The sequence below is a fragment of the Drosophila tropicalis genome, unplaced genomic scaffold, assembly GCF_018151085.1.
Source record: "Drosophila tropicalis isolate 14030-0801.00 unplaced genomic scaffold, ASM1815108v1 contig_593, whole genome shotgun sequence".
NCBI classification, from domain to species: domain Eukaryota; kingdom Metazoa; phylum Arthropoda; class Insecta; order Diptera; family Drosophilidae; genus Drosophila; species Drosophila tropicalis.
This window is the reverse complement of record NW_027173070.1, coordinates 21,196,672-21,212,820: the sequence shown is the minus strand read 5'-3', so window position 1 is coordinate 21,212,820 and position 16,149 is coordinate 21,196,672. Positions and strand designations below refer to the sequence as shown.

Sequence of the window (16,149 nt, the reverse complement as noted above, 5' to 3'; positions counted from 1 at the left end):
TGCATTTCTCTCAGATCTGTCCAGATGCTTATACAACCAAAATAAAGTTTAACTTCATCTAAAACTCAACGACAATTCGAAAATTAATAGGCATTCAAAAAAAAAAATTATATATGTAACTTTACAGCAAAATGGAATCATGGAAAGCCTTCTTTGCGAACATCTTTTCTAATTCACAATTTCTTCGTTCTTTTTGTTGACCTTTCGATATTTGCCCTAAATAGATTTCACAGTGATTTAAACAAAAAGATATTGTAAGGTTTTGTATGAGACACAAGCACATCCCCAGATCAGTGTTTTGTAAGGATTTGATTTGTCTACAATTGTTTCATCATTTACAAAAATTGTTATAGATGCTAGAAAGAAAATGGCGTCGTTTTATGCCTAAAGATCAAGCAAAACAATTCTTTAGTATTGGTAAATATTTGCTTAATTGGTGAAAAACGTTGAGTTTTTAAATTAATTAAATTTTAATTACATAAATCTGGCCTTTAAGTGTTTGTTATGAGGACAAAAATAATAATAAAGGAGTTTTTTGTTGTTGTTGAATTGCAAAGCAAGTTTCTGTGTATCTATATATTATAATATAATTACTAGAGCAGATATTTTGATGGAGAAATGATGAGGATATATATGCAATTTGACGATGTTGTTTTTGACGATAATTAATTTTGGTGATTGGTGGCTCCTCCTCATCCTCGTCCTGCTAATGTAACGAGCAATGGTTTCTATTATTCCGGTGTGGGCGGTTGCTTCTTGCGTTTGCGTCGAGGCTTGCGCTTTTTCTTTCGCTCCTATTTTTTTGCCGACTTGCCGCCATCGTCCTTGCTCTTGTCGGATTTCTCCTCGGACTTTTTGGCATCTTTATCTTTTGTGTCCTTGTTATCTTTGTCTTTGCTCTCCTTGTTCTTATCCTTTGAGTCCTTATCATTGGAGTCAATGGATTTTTTGCCCTCTTCAGCGTCTCGATTCGCCAATTTGTTGTTGATCAGATTGTGCAATGCAATAATGGAACGCACCATCGAGGCCAAGTAGACGACCAGCATTTGATCATTTGTTTTCACATACATGGTGCCAGTGAACTGATCACTTGTAATGTCCGGGAGGAGATTGAAAATGTCCTGCAGTTGATACACAATCTGATGATTGATGGGCATTTTGCCATCGCCGACACGTTGCAGATATTGCTTGATGTCGCGCAATTGAGCATTGAGACCTTTAAGACCCATCAGCTGATTGGTGATTTGTTGCGATAGACTGCCCACTGTGGTATCCTTGATATCACGCAATAGATGCTCTACGCCCACCTCTTCCGCTTCCTCGGCACCAATTTCACTGGGCACATGCTCGAATGTTTTACTTGTTGGCGATCCATCATCATGCACTTCCTCCACAGCAATATACGCTTCGGTAGGCAAACCCAAATCTTTAGGTTTGGCATCGATGATAACCAAAACAGAATTAGGACAATAACGACGAATTAGCTCATTGATGGCAATATCATTCTGATGCAGTTTTGGTCCTGTATGATACCAGCCCACCACACGCTCTCGGGCATTGACTTTCTTAAACATGCCATACATGTTTTCCAAATAATCGTGATCCAAGAACCAAACGGATTTGTCTTTGTCATCCTCATCAAATGGGACTAGAAAGAAGTCATACATTATTATTATCTTCCCCATCATCGCGGTTTTAAACTCACCTGCAAAACTGTTGGACACATCCAGAACGCCCTTGGAGCGCCAGCAACCCAAAAGGACGCCTACCACACGCTTTTGATTACCAATCTTGCCCATGCGATTGAAGTGATCCACCACAGAGAGCAGCACCAGCGGATGGACTATCACCTTGTTTACACTTACCTCCAGAGATGGCATTTTTCTTGTTTATATTTTTACTTGCTTGCTTTCAAAATGTGTTTTTTAGTTGCTACACACCCAGCGTTAGATTTGGGGAGTGGATTTTGCTATGGAATTGGCCACAAAATTTAGTTATTTGCGGCAAAATTGATGACAAGCAGAATTCGTTGCAAATGTTGCCAGATTCGCACAGTGTCTTTATTTTTCTGCGTTGCCAGATGGTGTAAAAAACTTACGCAGCAATTTTACTACATTACAAGGTTTTTCTTTCTAGTCAGTTTTTATAAAATATTTAATTTGGGTTAAAATATTTTGTTTATTCTTTTTCATTGTTATGAAAATATATTAGTTTTGAAAACGTCGTAATATTGACATTGGCACATGCCAAAAATTAATATGTTTGGTTTTCTATATTTTAATTCAATTAATATTGTTTTAAATTATGAAGCTGAAAAATACATAGAACACACTTTAAATTTAAATTATTTACTTCATTTGAGTAGTAGACTTAAAATTATTCTGATTTTAGATTTTAATTGAATAAAATACGAAATAAAAGTTATTCGTAAGAAGTTTTTAGCAATTAAGCTGGTTCCGTTTTTTCGATGTAAATAATGTTCTCTCGTGTAGATAACTGATTAGTGTGACCTTAATTCACCTTTTAGGTCCACGAGCGAATATGAAAATATATTTCAAAATCTTAAATCGCGACAACCAATTGTGTTTGGTGAGTATTTTGTCATTGTGGTGAATTTTTTTATCCAGTTTTGTTTTGCGCGTGTCTGCGAAGCCGTCTCTGTCGTGCCTCAGTGTGACCAGATCTTTGACTATCGGGAGAGAAATTACAATACAAACGCAACGCAAACGCAGGCAATTAATGAAAAGCGCAAAGAAAGACTAAAGTAGAGTTGTATCTAATTCGTGAAACAATAAAAAGTCTACCGCCCGCTGACTGATATCAATGAATGAGTGTACGATGATCAATAGTGACGCGAGGATGAGGTAATTTCTGTGCCCGTTTCACGCCCATTCCCATTCTACCCCCTTCCGTTGCCAACGCTCCCCGTCAAGACTGTCGCTGGCGGCGGCGTAATCATCAATGAGCAGAAGAATGAGTTGTCCGTCGGTCGCCCGTTTTGCTGTCTCGCCAATGCAAAACGCGACTTTGCGCGTATTTTGTGTGTCCCTCGAGATTGCATTTCGAATATAATTCAAATTGTTTCGGGGTGTTATCACTGAAACCAACAACAACAAAAAAGTTTCACCAAGTTTTGTGCCAAAAGAAATAAAAGTAGGAGAAAAAAAAACTAAACCAGAGACCAGCTCACAAACACACACACACACAGGCAACAAAGTTAGACAGACGCACACACACATACGCACGCTTACGCTCTTTTGTCTACGTCTTTTACTTTTTTTCTCGTTTGTAATCATTTTCCTCCCATTCGTACGTGTGTGTTTTTTTTTCTACAAATATTAGAGCTCGAGAGCTGCTAATTAAATTATAAAACATACAGAAGCGTCGAAAGAAGACGACGTCAACGACAACGACCGAAACCAAACCCAAACCCAAAACCCCCAAGTCGTAACTCTTCACTTATTTCTTCTTCATGTGTATTGCCCTATTTTTGCTGTTGTTGGCGGCATGAAGAAGAAAATAAATAAAACATAAAAAAATAGCAACAACAACAATAATAGCAACTATTGGGTGTGTGGGTTAAATCAAGTGCCAATTATTGAATATATTATTAAATTATATCCGCAATTGAACACATCCGCGCATCCGCATACTCACCATGCAAATCCAAGGACATTGAAACATAAAGAAAAAACAAAACTGAAACCAATTAAAATGCCATTCGAATTCGTTTAAAAACAAGTGAACAAAAATTTAAGTTATAACCGTTACCGTTTCGTTTCGCATACCAACCGCCACTCAATAAAACAAAACTAACTGTAAATTCTTGAAAAAACAAATAAATACCCGTTCTATGTATGTTAATCGGCGTGACAGAATGCTTTTACAATCAAATTCATCTGCAAAAATATAATGAATAATTAATGTATCCAATATCAGAAGAAAAAATGTTCTTTGACAATGTTATATAAATTCAGTTAAACAATCATTCAAATTACCATATTACATGGGAGACGCCAAACCGGGGCGTAGTCAAGATCACAATTGGCACAGGGTCGACCTTAAGAGTGGGGTAATGGTAAAACTGTGAGTAGGTTTGCTACTCAACTCGCTACGTCCTTGGTGGCCAATCTTCCTTTTGGGTAGTCATCCTGTTCCCCTTTGCCTCTACGCCTGTGATGTTCAATTGTCTTTATGCTGTGTTTTGCAGCAAATTGAGAGGCAATAAGTTCGAAGAGAACTTGTCTAACAGGCACTACTAATGCGAATATAACTTTTCTCCTAATAGCATTATTTTTGGCAATTAGCAATACGATTAAATAAGCAGATTTTTATATTGCATGTGTATGCAGAGGGGATCCAGTGGGGGAACCGGGGTTAGTTCTTCCCCTTTCAAAATTTTCGCCTTTTTTATGATTTTCTTATTGCCCTATCAGTAAATCTTTATATTTACATATATACCAAAAAAATGCAAACGAAAAAATTAAAAAAATTTTTTAAGTCTAATAATCTTGTTTTCTTTATCAGACCCCACCCTTAAAAACATATTGTCTAGACTCTAGACGGATCAAAGCCTTTTCTCTCTCTCTCTCTCTCTCTCATTGAAACCCTGGTCTTTCTTAGGGTCCTAATTACATTTGTATACACTTCTAACGATCTGAGAAAACAAAACCAGATTCAGATTCCTGAAAAAATTAAACCAATGTTTCGCCCACTTCCAAGAAGTCTTATCAGTTAGTTATTTATTTACAATTTGTGACTGTTTAGATTTGAACAAAATACTCTCGGATTTTATTTCGGAACTACCATATAACAGCGATTTATATTTTTAGTTACGTATTTATGGAAAAAAGTCCCACTTCAAATTTGTCGGCAATGCTTATCTTTGAGAAAATAATTTTATTTAAATACTCGTTGTTTTTATTTTATTTTCTACAAAAGCCAAGCAAATCATCCGCTTTGGCACACAAAACCTGGCAAATCAATCAATGAAACTCTAGGAAATTTTCTTTTCTTCATTACATTTCGTTTAATTTGTCTCTTTTTTCTTGCTTTTCTTGCAGCTTTCACCAAATCTAGTTTTTTTTTCTTCTTCTCTTCGTTGTGGACAAGTGCCAAGAGCCGCTCAGCCGCTAGGCCAGCTCAGCTCCTCCTGCACCTGCACTATGTAGGAGCCAAAATAAAAATTTAAAAAAAAATTGTAAACCGAAGATAACAACAACAATAACAACAACAGCAGCAGCGGTAGCAACAACCAAACTAGCAAAAATTTGTATTTCTTAGTTAAAAGGAAAAGCAAACAAAAACACAGAAAAAAAAGAAAACAAAACAAAATTTAACAGCAAATAAAGTAAACGCAAAAATGTCGTTTATAAATAACTTGAAGAAGGTATTCCACCTGGGAGGTGGAGAGGCTAAAAAGAAACGCCTCTACAATAATATTAAAATGGATACCGATCCAACGGAATTTTGGGAAATGGTCGGTGAATTGGGAGATGGTGCCTTTGGCAAGGTCTACAAGGCCCAACACAAGGAGCAGAAACGTTTTGCAGCCGCCAAAATGTGTACTCTGGAGGATGAGGAGAATCTTAGTGATCATATGGTAGAAATCGATATACTCTCGGAAATAAAACATCCAAATATTGTTGAGCTCTATGAGGCCTTCTCCTTGGAAGATAAATTATGGGTAAGTAACATTTTCAGCGTTCTCAAACATAATTATGGATGAATTCCCCTTTTCCAGATGCTTATTGAGTATTGTGATGGTGGAGCCTTGGATAGCATTATGGTGGAACTGGAGAAGCCATTGACTGAGCTACAAATTGCCTATGTTTGCAAACACATGACCGAGGGTCTGACATTTTTGCATAAGAATAAGGTCATACATCGTGATCTAAAGGCTGGCAATGTTCTACTCACCATGGATGGTGGTGTCAAATTGGGTAAGTTAAGGGACAAAAACAATTATCTATTTGGGATATAAATTTTGGCATTACAATTTCAGCGGATTTTGGTGTTTCGGCCAAAAACAAACACACAATGCAAAAGCACGACACTTTTATTGGTACACCATATTGGATGGCACCCGAATTGGTGTTGTGCGAAACATTTCGCGATAATCCATATGATCATAAAGTTGACATCTGGTCACTGGGCATAACTCTAATTGAGTTGGCTCAAATGGAACCGCCCAATAGCGAAATGTCACCCATGCGTGTCCTACTTAAGATCCAAAAGAGTGAGCCACCCAAATTGGAGCAACCGAGTCGTTGGAGCAAAGAGTTTAATGATTTCCTCAAAATATCTTTAGTCAAAGTAAGTAACAAAAAAATATTTAAAAAAAAAAAACTTAAATTACCTTATTTGAATGAAATACTATTCTTGGAAAAACGACCTTGTCATTTGGCTTAAGGTATGCAGGATGATTAACGTCTATTATTTGAGTTCAAAACCAGTTTGTGCATTTAAAATGCAAAGCCAAAAAAGCACGTAGATGCAATCTGCTTATTGTTCAATGATTTGTTGCAAACCTCTCTATCTTTATATATTCATTTTCACTTTACGTTCCTTCCCTCTATCTTTCTTTAAAGGATCCCCAACAGCGTCCTACCACAGACGTTTTGCTGCAACATGGTTTCATTAGTCGAAATCTAGATGCCAAACCTATTAAGGATTTATTATTGGAATACAAGGCTGAGGTTGTTGAAGAGGTTGTCGATGACGAGGCTGAGGTAAGTTCTATTTTTAATAAAAACCATTACCTATATAACCAAACCCTAAAGCATATCTACATATGTAGTAAGCTAGCAAACAAATATTCACCCATCTAATGATAAACGTTCTCTCACGTCCTCTTAATCTCTCTCTTTTTCTACACGCTGCTGCCTAAAAACGAAAAATATTTTATAATTTTTGTTTTGGTTTTGTTTCTCACAATTTATTATTTTTCTTGTATTATTTTTTATCTATTTTTACCGCCATGTCGCCATATTTATTTCTTATCGAAAAATATGTTGTGATTTTTTTTTTCTTATTTGTTGTGTTGAAATTGTTGAAAATAATTTAGAAGCTTAAACGCCAAGTGAAGCGGCGCTCGCTCTATCAGAGGGTTGGTAAGTCGTTCTACAGAAAAACCATTTAAAGTGTCCAACCTTTAACCGATCCAGTTTCCGCTTTTAATCCAACAACCACCCAGAACCCACCTCTCCCAAAAGATATCCAAATTAAGTACATCCTGGCACTGGTTTCTTATGTGTGTGTGTTTGTGTTCTGCTTCTGCTTTATTGTTGTTGTTCCCGTTCCGTGGGTGATAAGCGGACTCGAGGGGCAAATTATTTTTTATCAGCATTGCCAAATGCTGTTTATCACCACCTTGTTGTTTTTTGTTCTTGTAGCGAAGGCTACTTGATGTAGTTTAGTGTAGACCAGTAGCACTATCAGTCTCTTAAAGGTTTTCACATTTCGTATATGCTATATGCAATTATTATTTCTAATCAGTAATCAATTTTGGAAGTTTGTCTTGTCTTAAGCTGAAATAAAGATATGCGAGGTATATTTTTATAAAATGATTAACAAATTTTTATATTTATAAGGTCTTGATGGGACATTCTTGGAATTTCTTTTACTAGAAATAGATAGGCAAACTTGTTGATTTAAAAAGTGTCAGCAACCATAAATGTTGAAATGTTTTACTTACTAAAATTATATTTCATTTTTTTGGTGGCGTTTCTTTAGTTTTCCAAACTATCGATCGATGATAAAATAAAATTTGAAGTCTTTAAAAATTTCTAAGATAATTTCAATAACAAAATCTTTGCAAACATTAAGGAGAAATACAAAAATATAAGTGTTTGTTGCCCGTTTCACCAATTGAATGATTTTTTGGATTATTTTGACTGAGCCTTCCCTTACTGGCAATATAAGATAACAATGCGTATACGTAATTATTGAGCTGGGTTATGAATTTACAGATAACTTTAAGAGAAAGATATCGAAAAAGACTGGTGAAAAAATAGATTATATTTATAAATATGTTTATTATACATATATTTGCGACAGATTAGTTATGGATTACAAAAATTAAACACTTTGGTTAACTTTCCTTTGTTATCAACATAACAAACCAAACAAAAATCAGCTGAATTTGAAAAAAGGACTTGAATAATATCGAAATTTTCTTTTTATCAGTAAAACAAAGTTTTCTATTGCAATTTTTTGACTTTAGGCTATTGCGAATATAGTAGGTTTCGATATTATTAATGGAAAGATTGATAAAACATAAGATGCAAGAATATTATCTTCTAAGTTTCTTCTTATAGATGCTGATCATATTTTTTTAAAGTGTCGTCTTGGAAAGGTTTTTAAAAGGCTTCGGAAACAGTTTAACCAAGGGAGTCAATTTGCAGAAAAGATCTAAGGATGTTCAGTACTCTTTTTACTAGTTGTGATTTAAGTAGAAGGAAATATAATGGCTATTTTATTTAAGTGACTTTTGCTGCCCAACTAAAAGTATCCAAGCTTGAGAAAAATAAAATTAAATGAAATTGGAAAATTAATATTAATTTGTTATCTCTCTCATTCTTTCTGTCTGTCTTTTTTAACCAGGAACCCCGCAACTCGGCGCTCCAGCTCGACCTGGACGATGACTCTGCTTCGCTGCAGAGCCAAGATATTGACAAACGTAAGCATAGAGCATGATGAACAAATATAGTTATAGTTTAATTCATCGTTTCTTCTAGTTCCAGGTACACCTACATCCATATCGCGGGATTCCAAAGAGCAATCCCAACCAAGTAGCAGCCTGCCAGCAGCAGCAGCAACAGCAGCAGCAACAACAACAACAGTTAAGGCCTCCTCAATACCAGATAAACCAAACACAATTAAGGATGAAAATGTGGCGCCAGTGGTTAGTAGTGAGCCAGCCCCAGTGGCTCATACCAAAGTGCCAGCACCAGCGCCGCCTTCGCCACCACAACAACAACAACAACAACCACTACAAAAGATACCAGAAGATGTTGCGACTGCACCGGAATCGGCCGATAAATCCGAAGCGGATAAAAAGGTAATATTAGTTGAGATCTTTTCACTGTAATCCGTCGTGTAATTTCTGTTTTTCTCTCACCAGCACTTTGTGAAAAAGGAAAAGGGCAAAGCCCCACCTCCTCCACCATCGGCCACCGTTGCCGCAGCCGCCGCAATTGCCAGACAGTCGCCAGAGAAGCTAACAGCTCCTTCACCCTCACCTTCGCCCACATCCGCCATTGAAGTGGCCATTGGCCAAGATGGCAATATGTCGGAGATAATAAAACCGCAACCACCATCGCCCACAGCCTCCTCCATTATATCGGTGCAATCGGTGGTCTCTAGCTCGAGTTCGAGCGGAGGCAGTGTATCGAATCCCGTTCTGAGCTCGAGCACTTCATTGATTACCATTAACAGTGATGCGCCAGCTGCTCCACCGCCAGCTACCGTACTACCGCCACCACCAGCAGGCCCGGCTCAACATTTGATTTTACCAAATAGTTTGGAATCTGTGAGTCAAATCACTGTTGTGACTAGCACCCATCCACCTGTTATTATAGACAATTCTGTGCCACCTCAGCAGCAGCCGCAGAATGAGGTCATCATTGTGTCGAATGATATGAATAAGAGCACTCATCTGAATGAGTCATCGACAGATGATGATTTCCCCTCGTTGGATGATAGTCTAGGTGAGGCCACAACACCTCCACATAAGCAATCCTCTATGATATTGGCGGTCAATGAGACAACAGTAGGTGGTACAGCTGCTCCTGCTCCAACTGCTGCTGCTGCTGCCGCCGCCGCTGCCGCTGTTCATGCTCGCAAGCTAGACGAAAGTGAAGTCTTAATAGTGAGTTCCTCGTACGCGGATGATGATTCAGCCTATAATACTGCCTCGGGTAGTCATGATCACAGTGATCAGCTAATGGACACCAGTCATGTGTCAGTAGTTACCGTTGGCGATGAAGTGATCAAGGTTAAGGATAGCAGTAATGAGTTAATCAAACGACAGCCAAATGGCGTCCTACCCGAAGATGTTAATATTATAGTGAATCGCTTCAAGCCCGCGGTAGCAGATCAAGAGGGCTCGTTGAGCGAGAACGGACGACGAGGTGGCGGCATTATCGAGGTGCAAGTCAGCGGCTCCGATGTGGATAGCATAGGCACGAACACTAGTCAGGAGAGTCGACACGAGGTGGATAACAATAATGCCAAAATGCTACCTCCCATGCCTGTCCAATTGACTAACCCGTCGGTAATTGATGAGGAAGAGGAGGTCGTTATCAGACACAAGCCACCCCGTCCGGTACCCAAGACCGGAACACAGGGCCTTTCCAAAGAGGAAATCGAACTGCGTAATTTGCGTAAGAAGACACGCAAGCGAACGCGTAAATTTGAGATCGACGGTGTTCAAATGACCACCACAACCAGTCGGGTGATCTATGGCGATGAGGAGAACGGACGTATCTACGATGATCACGATTTCCGTAAGCAGGAACTGCGCGAACTCAAGTTACTGCAGAAGCAGGAGAAGAAGCAACAAACTGAATTGCATATAAAAGAGCAAATGGCCAAGGAGCAGCAGGATAGACGTTTTGAACAGGAACGCATATCGCTTGAGAAGACCTACGAAGCGGATATGGATACGTTGGCACGCCAGCACAAGCAGCTAGTGGAAAAGACCGAACAGACGCAAGAGAATGAACTGCGATCCTCATCGAAACGCATACGTTCCGAGCAGGAGCAAGAGCTTAAGATTTTCCGTGAGAATCTAAAACAAGAGATACGCCTTCTCAAGCAAGAAGTGGATCTCTTTCCCAAAGACAAGCGTAAGGACGAGTTCAAGCAGCGTCGCTCTGCCATGGAGCTGGATCATGAGGAGAAGGAGCGTGCCTTCCTTGATTCGCTGAAAGAGCGTCATGAGTTGCTATTGCGACGCCTCAGTGAGAAACATCGCGATCATTTGGCCACAATAAATCGCAATTTCCTGCAACAGAAACAGAATGCCATGCGCACGCGTGAGGCTCTACTCTGGGAGCTGGAGGAGAAGCAATTGCATGAACGTCATCAACTCTCTAAGAGGCATGTCAAGGAACTGTGCTTCATGCAACGCCATCAGATGATCATTAGGCATGAGAAGGAACTCGATCAAGTTAAACGTATGCTGCAACGCAAAGAGGAGGACATGGTCAAGAAACAGACGCTAGAGAAACGCGCCTTGCCGAAACGTATACGAGCTGAACGCAAGGCACGCGATCTCATGTTCCGTGAATCGTTGCGCATATCAACAAATCTTGATCCTGAGATGGAAAGAGATCGCTTGAAGAAGGTAAGTCTGATCAGAGGAAAACTTTGCCTTGCCATCCATTCAAAACCTGAAATTCTTCCTCTATTTCAGTTCCAAGAGCAGGAAAAGAAACGTTACATGCAAGAAGAACGTCGGTTCGAGGTTAAACATCAAAAGCAATTGGAAGAACTCCGAGCCACACGCGAAAGCGCCATAAGGTAAGTAATCAAAATGATTGAATAGCTAAAATTAATCATCTTTCTATCCCGCAGAGAACTGGAACAGCTGCAGAATGAGAAACGCAAAGCTTTGGTTGAGCATGAGCATGCCAAGCTCTCGGAGATCGATGAACGTCTTAAGTCTGAGTTGCGCGAATGGCGGGAGCAACTTGTGCCACGAAAACAGGTGTGTATCCCTTAACCAAATCGAAGATCTATATGCATATACATATATACATAGTACTATATATATGCTCTCCGCCTTTATTTGTTGGTGTTTTGTGTTATTTTGTACAGTTGTGTAGTTGTTTTTTTTTTTTCATTTAGTCTCTTTTCTCTACCAACTTTGTATATATTCAAATTAGAATTGATTTATTATGATAATTATTATATTTAAAAAGTTGGAATATTTTCAATATTGTATTAATTAATTGTTTAACTGGTGAATTGTATGGTGTTATGTGATCCCCTCCCAACCCGAAAAAAACCCCAATGCCCTCTACCTCTTGTTTCAACTCAGCAGTTTTGGCAAATCTCTCGTCTGCGTTATCATATATTTCTCTCGACTTACGTTTAAAATACTTAATTGATGATTTGAATAATAATATTTTAATTTTATTAGAAAATAATATTATTTTGAGATAAACCTATATCTAATATCTTTAAATTTTTAAAAATTTTAATGATCTTTAAATGATTAACAAGGTCAATTTTTGAAACTAATTTTAAAGCATAGAATTTGTTTTTGAATTGAATAAACTAAATTCAGGATAACAAAAAGTCCTTAATTCAATTACATCTATGTATAGGCTGCGCAATCAAAATCTCGTTAAAGCAGATGAAAAAGAGAAACTTGTATTTAAAAACATTGAAAATTCTCCCTAATTCTCCCTTATAATTAAACTATTAACGCGTTTACAATTTTCAAATTGTGGAATGAACTTAATAAAAATCACTTCATTTCCAAATTCCTCCAACCTTGCCGAAAATTTACTGATCTTTTGTTTAATATATAATAATTAGTAGAACTTTGTATAAACGATTCAACATAATTCATTTACTTTCCATATATTTTTTGAATTTGTTTGAAATTTGCCAATCTTGAAATGCGTTGGATGAGAGTTTTGTTGCCTAGAACACTGAAAGCGTGCCTTAAACTAAATCCAATTATTTTTTTCAACTTTTTCTCTTTCTCTCTCTCTCTCTCTTTCTTCTTATACCCCACGCAAATGCATACACTTTGGTGGCCTACAAAACTAAAACTAAAACAAAACAAAAAAAAAACCATGATAACCGATAAAAAAATGCTTACTGCTGTTGTGCTTTCCAACAAACCAAAAAAAAAAAAAAAAAATACTACTAACCAACATAATCAACCGAATCAATCAACTATTAAACCAATCAAATGGTTTGGCCTTGCATGTGTGTTAACAAATCGACCCATCAACCGATCGTCTGATCGTCCGATCGACCGACCAACTATAGCAATTAAACTCAATGGTCAAAGCTTTGATTACCCAGCATGAGAAACGTCATGGATTGGTGGAGAATCGCTCCGAATTTGAGGATCTTGAGGTTGAGTTGCCTGTACGTTTGCGGGGCATCTTCAATGACCGTTCCTCACGATTCTTGCCAAGGAACACATTCATTGATGTCCAACAAATGCCCAGATCAAGATCATCTCTTCTCATGATGGGCGGTGGCAGTCGTTCATCATTGAATTTCCGTGGCTCGGCACCGGACTTGAGTCGCAGTGTGCCCAGTACTCCAATAATGCATAAACAGCAAAGGGCCAGAATGATTAATGAACAGGTCCTAGAAGAGGACGCTGACGATGTTGATGACATGGCTGAGCGAATGAAGCGAGCAAGTGTAGCCACTATGCCCTCACAAAATCAATTACGTCTTATCACCCAAATGCCGGCAGATGCCACCACTCAAGCTGAAGTGGTCAAAGTGGTGACAAGTACTCCAGCTCTTAATAGCGCCGAGGACTTAACTGCAAAGCCTGCCATGAGCACATTTAGACAAAGTACAGTGACACCGCCAACACCAAAAACTCCTGAGGAGTTGGGTTTGGTAACCAATCGCTTTGGTCGCATGGATGTTGCTGGCGGCGATGCCCCTGTTGAGTTGCGCATACACGAAGGCCCTGTGCTGACGGCTCAAACGCAGCGTTTGCTGCACTCCACTTCGTTTGCCATCAAGCGACCTTCGCTCGCAAGTCGCAGCAGTGGCAGATCCTCACTGAGCAGCGCCCAGTCCATGTTTAATATAAACGATCTGATTGCAGCCAACAACAGACACACCATGAGCGATGCCGAATTGATATTCGATTCGGGACGCAAAGCGGCCGCCCTTCTTGATGAAGTGCAGCCGCAACTGAGATCATCGGTTAAGCCTTCCACTAATGGCAGTGGACACAATCGGAATAATGGCAGTTCTGTTTCAGCTGATTCGGCTGCCTCAACGGATGATTTCTATCAAGATTTATATGCCCAGAAGTATAAATTGCCACGTGTGAATCATCGTCAGCTTAGCCTAGATGAGGACTCGTCGGCTGTATGAAATTGGAAAGAAATCTGCACCACGTCGCCAAGTCACGTCATCGTCAACTACTCTCTGCTTACAGCATCTAAATACTAATTAATCTATTTTTACTAATTACTTGAAACTGCTTTATCCATATCCATATCCATGGCTTGGTGCTGGCTTACTACTAAACACTTTACACTAATCCTCCTGAAGCATATCCCAACATTATATAACCAACTGCTCCTTGAACATCATCCATTATTCCATTACCATCATCTTCAAGAGAACCGAAAATGAGAAACTTGCCATATATATATATAGAATATTGATGTGTTGCCAAAGCTCTAAAACACTAAAATTGAATTCATTGTTTATTTTTTTTTTAAATTGTTTTTATTATTATATTTTTAATTATGTGAAAAAATATCATTCCATTTTCAAAACAGTTTTATAAGCAGTATTATTGAATAAATAAATAAAAAAAAAAGAAGTACTTAGTTAAAAGAAAGGGAAAAAGTTAAACATTCCATATACATAGATAAACATGCCAAGCATTTACTAAAACTTTATACCCATCACTATATACATATATACATATATATTAGAACCTTGGACTGTTGATATTAAAAATCAATATAAGTTCCCAAAATTCCAATCAAGTTTACAGACTTAAAATTTAGATTCAGCAGTCCTCTAAATACATGCATATAACATTGAATATCTGAACAATAATATCTGCATAAATAATATAATGCGCTATTGCACTGTACACACATACACACACACACACATACACAAAACAACAACAAGATCAAAAACGAAAGAAAAACCAATGCTGCTAACAATATTTTATACCAAAATATATCACAAAATTTTATACAAACCAAAACTGAAATATAAAAAAAAAAAAAACTACATGCCGGCTCTTCCTCCTCTTCCTCCCACTACTACTACTACTCCTAATTGCGTTCAAAAAGCAACTACAGCAGCGGCTGCAACAAGAGGTTAGTCCTTTTCGTTAACTTTTACGTATTGTATATATTAGTATATATTTTTCATATCCTACTAATGCATGCTTAATATATATATATCGCCTTAATCTAACTAGAATTGATGGGTGTAGATTGATTTTGATTGAATGACTGTTTCTGTTGTTTTAGCTTGCTCGATTAGAAAGTTTTCAAAGACAAAAACTAAATTCATTTTTATTTGTAATTCGTTTCAAAAACAAAAAAATTCATTATCTAGCGTTTGGAGGAGACATTTGCTCAGCAGCTGGATGAAATGGAGACCTTATACGGCGGAGCTCTCATTGTTTCTATGCCATCGGATACACTGCAGCGGGATCATTTTACAGGGTCCACACGCAGCAGCCTAAGCTCATATTCCGAGGGTTGAGAGCGAGAAGATGGACGAAGTAAAGGAAGGTTCTGTCGAACAGAAAGAAAAACAAAAAAAAAAAAAAAAACAAACAAAACCAACCCAGGAACATGATGCAGCAACAGAAGCAGCAGCAGCTATGCGTTTACATCAATTGTCAGCCATTCGTAACGGCTTCCGCCCCGTCATCATCATCCTCCCCCGTCTTTATATACACATATATGTGTATATATGATATATATATACATATACATAATGCCAAGCAGCAAATAGCCGTGCATTGGGTCAAGCTTATATTTTGTGTCGTAAACTTTTTTTAATTCATAAGTCTTAATTTTATTATTTTGCATTGTATTTTAGACTATTATGCTATTATTATTATCAATACGATTATAATTATTAATGTATATGTCCGATGTCTATCAATATTTGCACACACACACACACGCATATTTATATATGCATATACAAGCTGTGTATAAAATTATGTTAAATGTTTGCACGAATCACATCGAAAGATCAGATGTAAATCGACTTAATAATACTTAAACACACACACACACCCACACACTTAAACAAAAAACAATAGACACAGAGATATATACTTAGTTACATAATCCAAACAATTCTTTTGTTGACCTTATCGCTATTGTAAATACATATATATATATATATATATATAAATATATATATATAATTATCTATATC

The 16,149-nt window shown here is 37.7% G+C and overlaps 2 protein-coding genes across 5 annotated transcripts; one reads left to right on the top strand and one right to left on the bottom strand.

Moving 5' to 3' along the window:
- Positions 1-669: 669 nt before the first annotated feature.
- Positions 670-2,064, bottom strand: Rpn8 (regulatory particle non-ATPase 8). Its single transcript, XM_068291564.1, has 2 exons — positions 1,706-2,064; positions 670-1,648 (listed from the first exon to the last, which is right to left on the bottom strand). The coding sequence occupies exons 1-2, from the start codon at positions 1,878-1,880 to the stop codon at positions 795-797; spliced, it is 1,029 nt and encodes a 342-aa protein (XP_068147665.1). The 5' UTR covers positions 1,881-2,064; the 3' UTR covers positions 670-794.
- A 614-nt stretch (positions 2,065-2,678) lies between these two features.
- Positions 2,679-15,848, top strand: Slik (Sterile20-like kinase). 4 transcript variants are annotated; one of them, XM_068291562.1, is made up of 12 exons: positions 2,681-2,864; positions 5,064-5,686; positions 5,744-5,942; positions 6,005-6,315; positions 6,591-6,731; positions 8,605-8,680; positions 8,739-9,061; positions 9,125-11,350; positions 11,420-11,526; positions 11,581-11,713; positions 15,039-15,065; positions 15,310-15,848. In XM_068291562.1, the coding sequence occupies exons 2-12, from the start codon at positions 5,363-5,365 to the stop codon at positions 15,457-15,459; spliced, it is 4,017 nt and encodes a 1,338-aa protein (XP_068147663.1). In that variant the 5' UTR covers positions 2,681-2,864; positions 5,064-5,362; the 3' UTR covers positions 15,460-15,848. The 4 variants fall into 4 exon arrangements, with proteins under 4 accessions (XP_068147661.1, XP_068147663.1, XP_068147664.1 ...); XM_068291560.1 differs by lacking the exons at positions 15,039-15,065; positions 15,310-15,848 and adding an exon at positions 13,012-14,950 and having other exon boundaries at positions 2,679-2,864; XM_068291563.1 differs by lacking the exon at positions 15,039-15,065.
- The last annotated feature ends 301 nt before the right edge of the window (positions 15,849-16,149 follow it).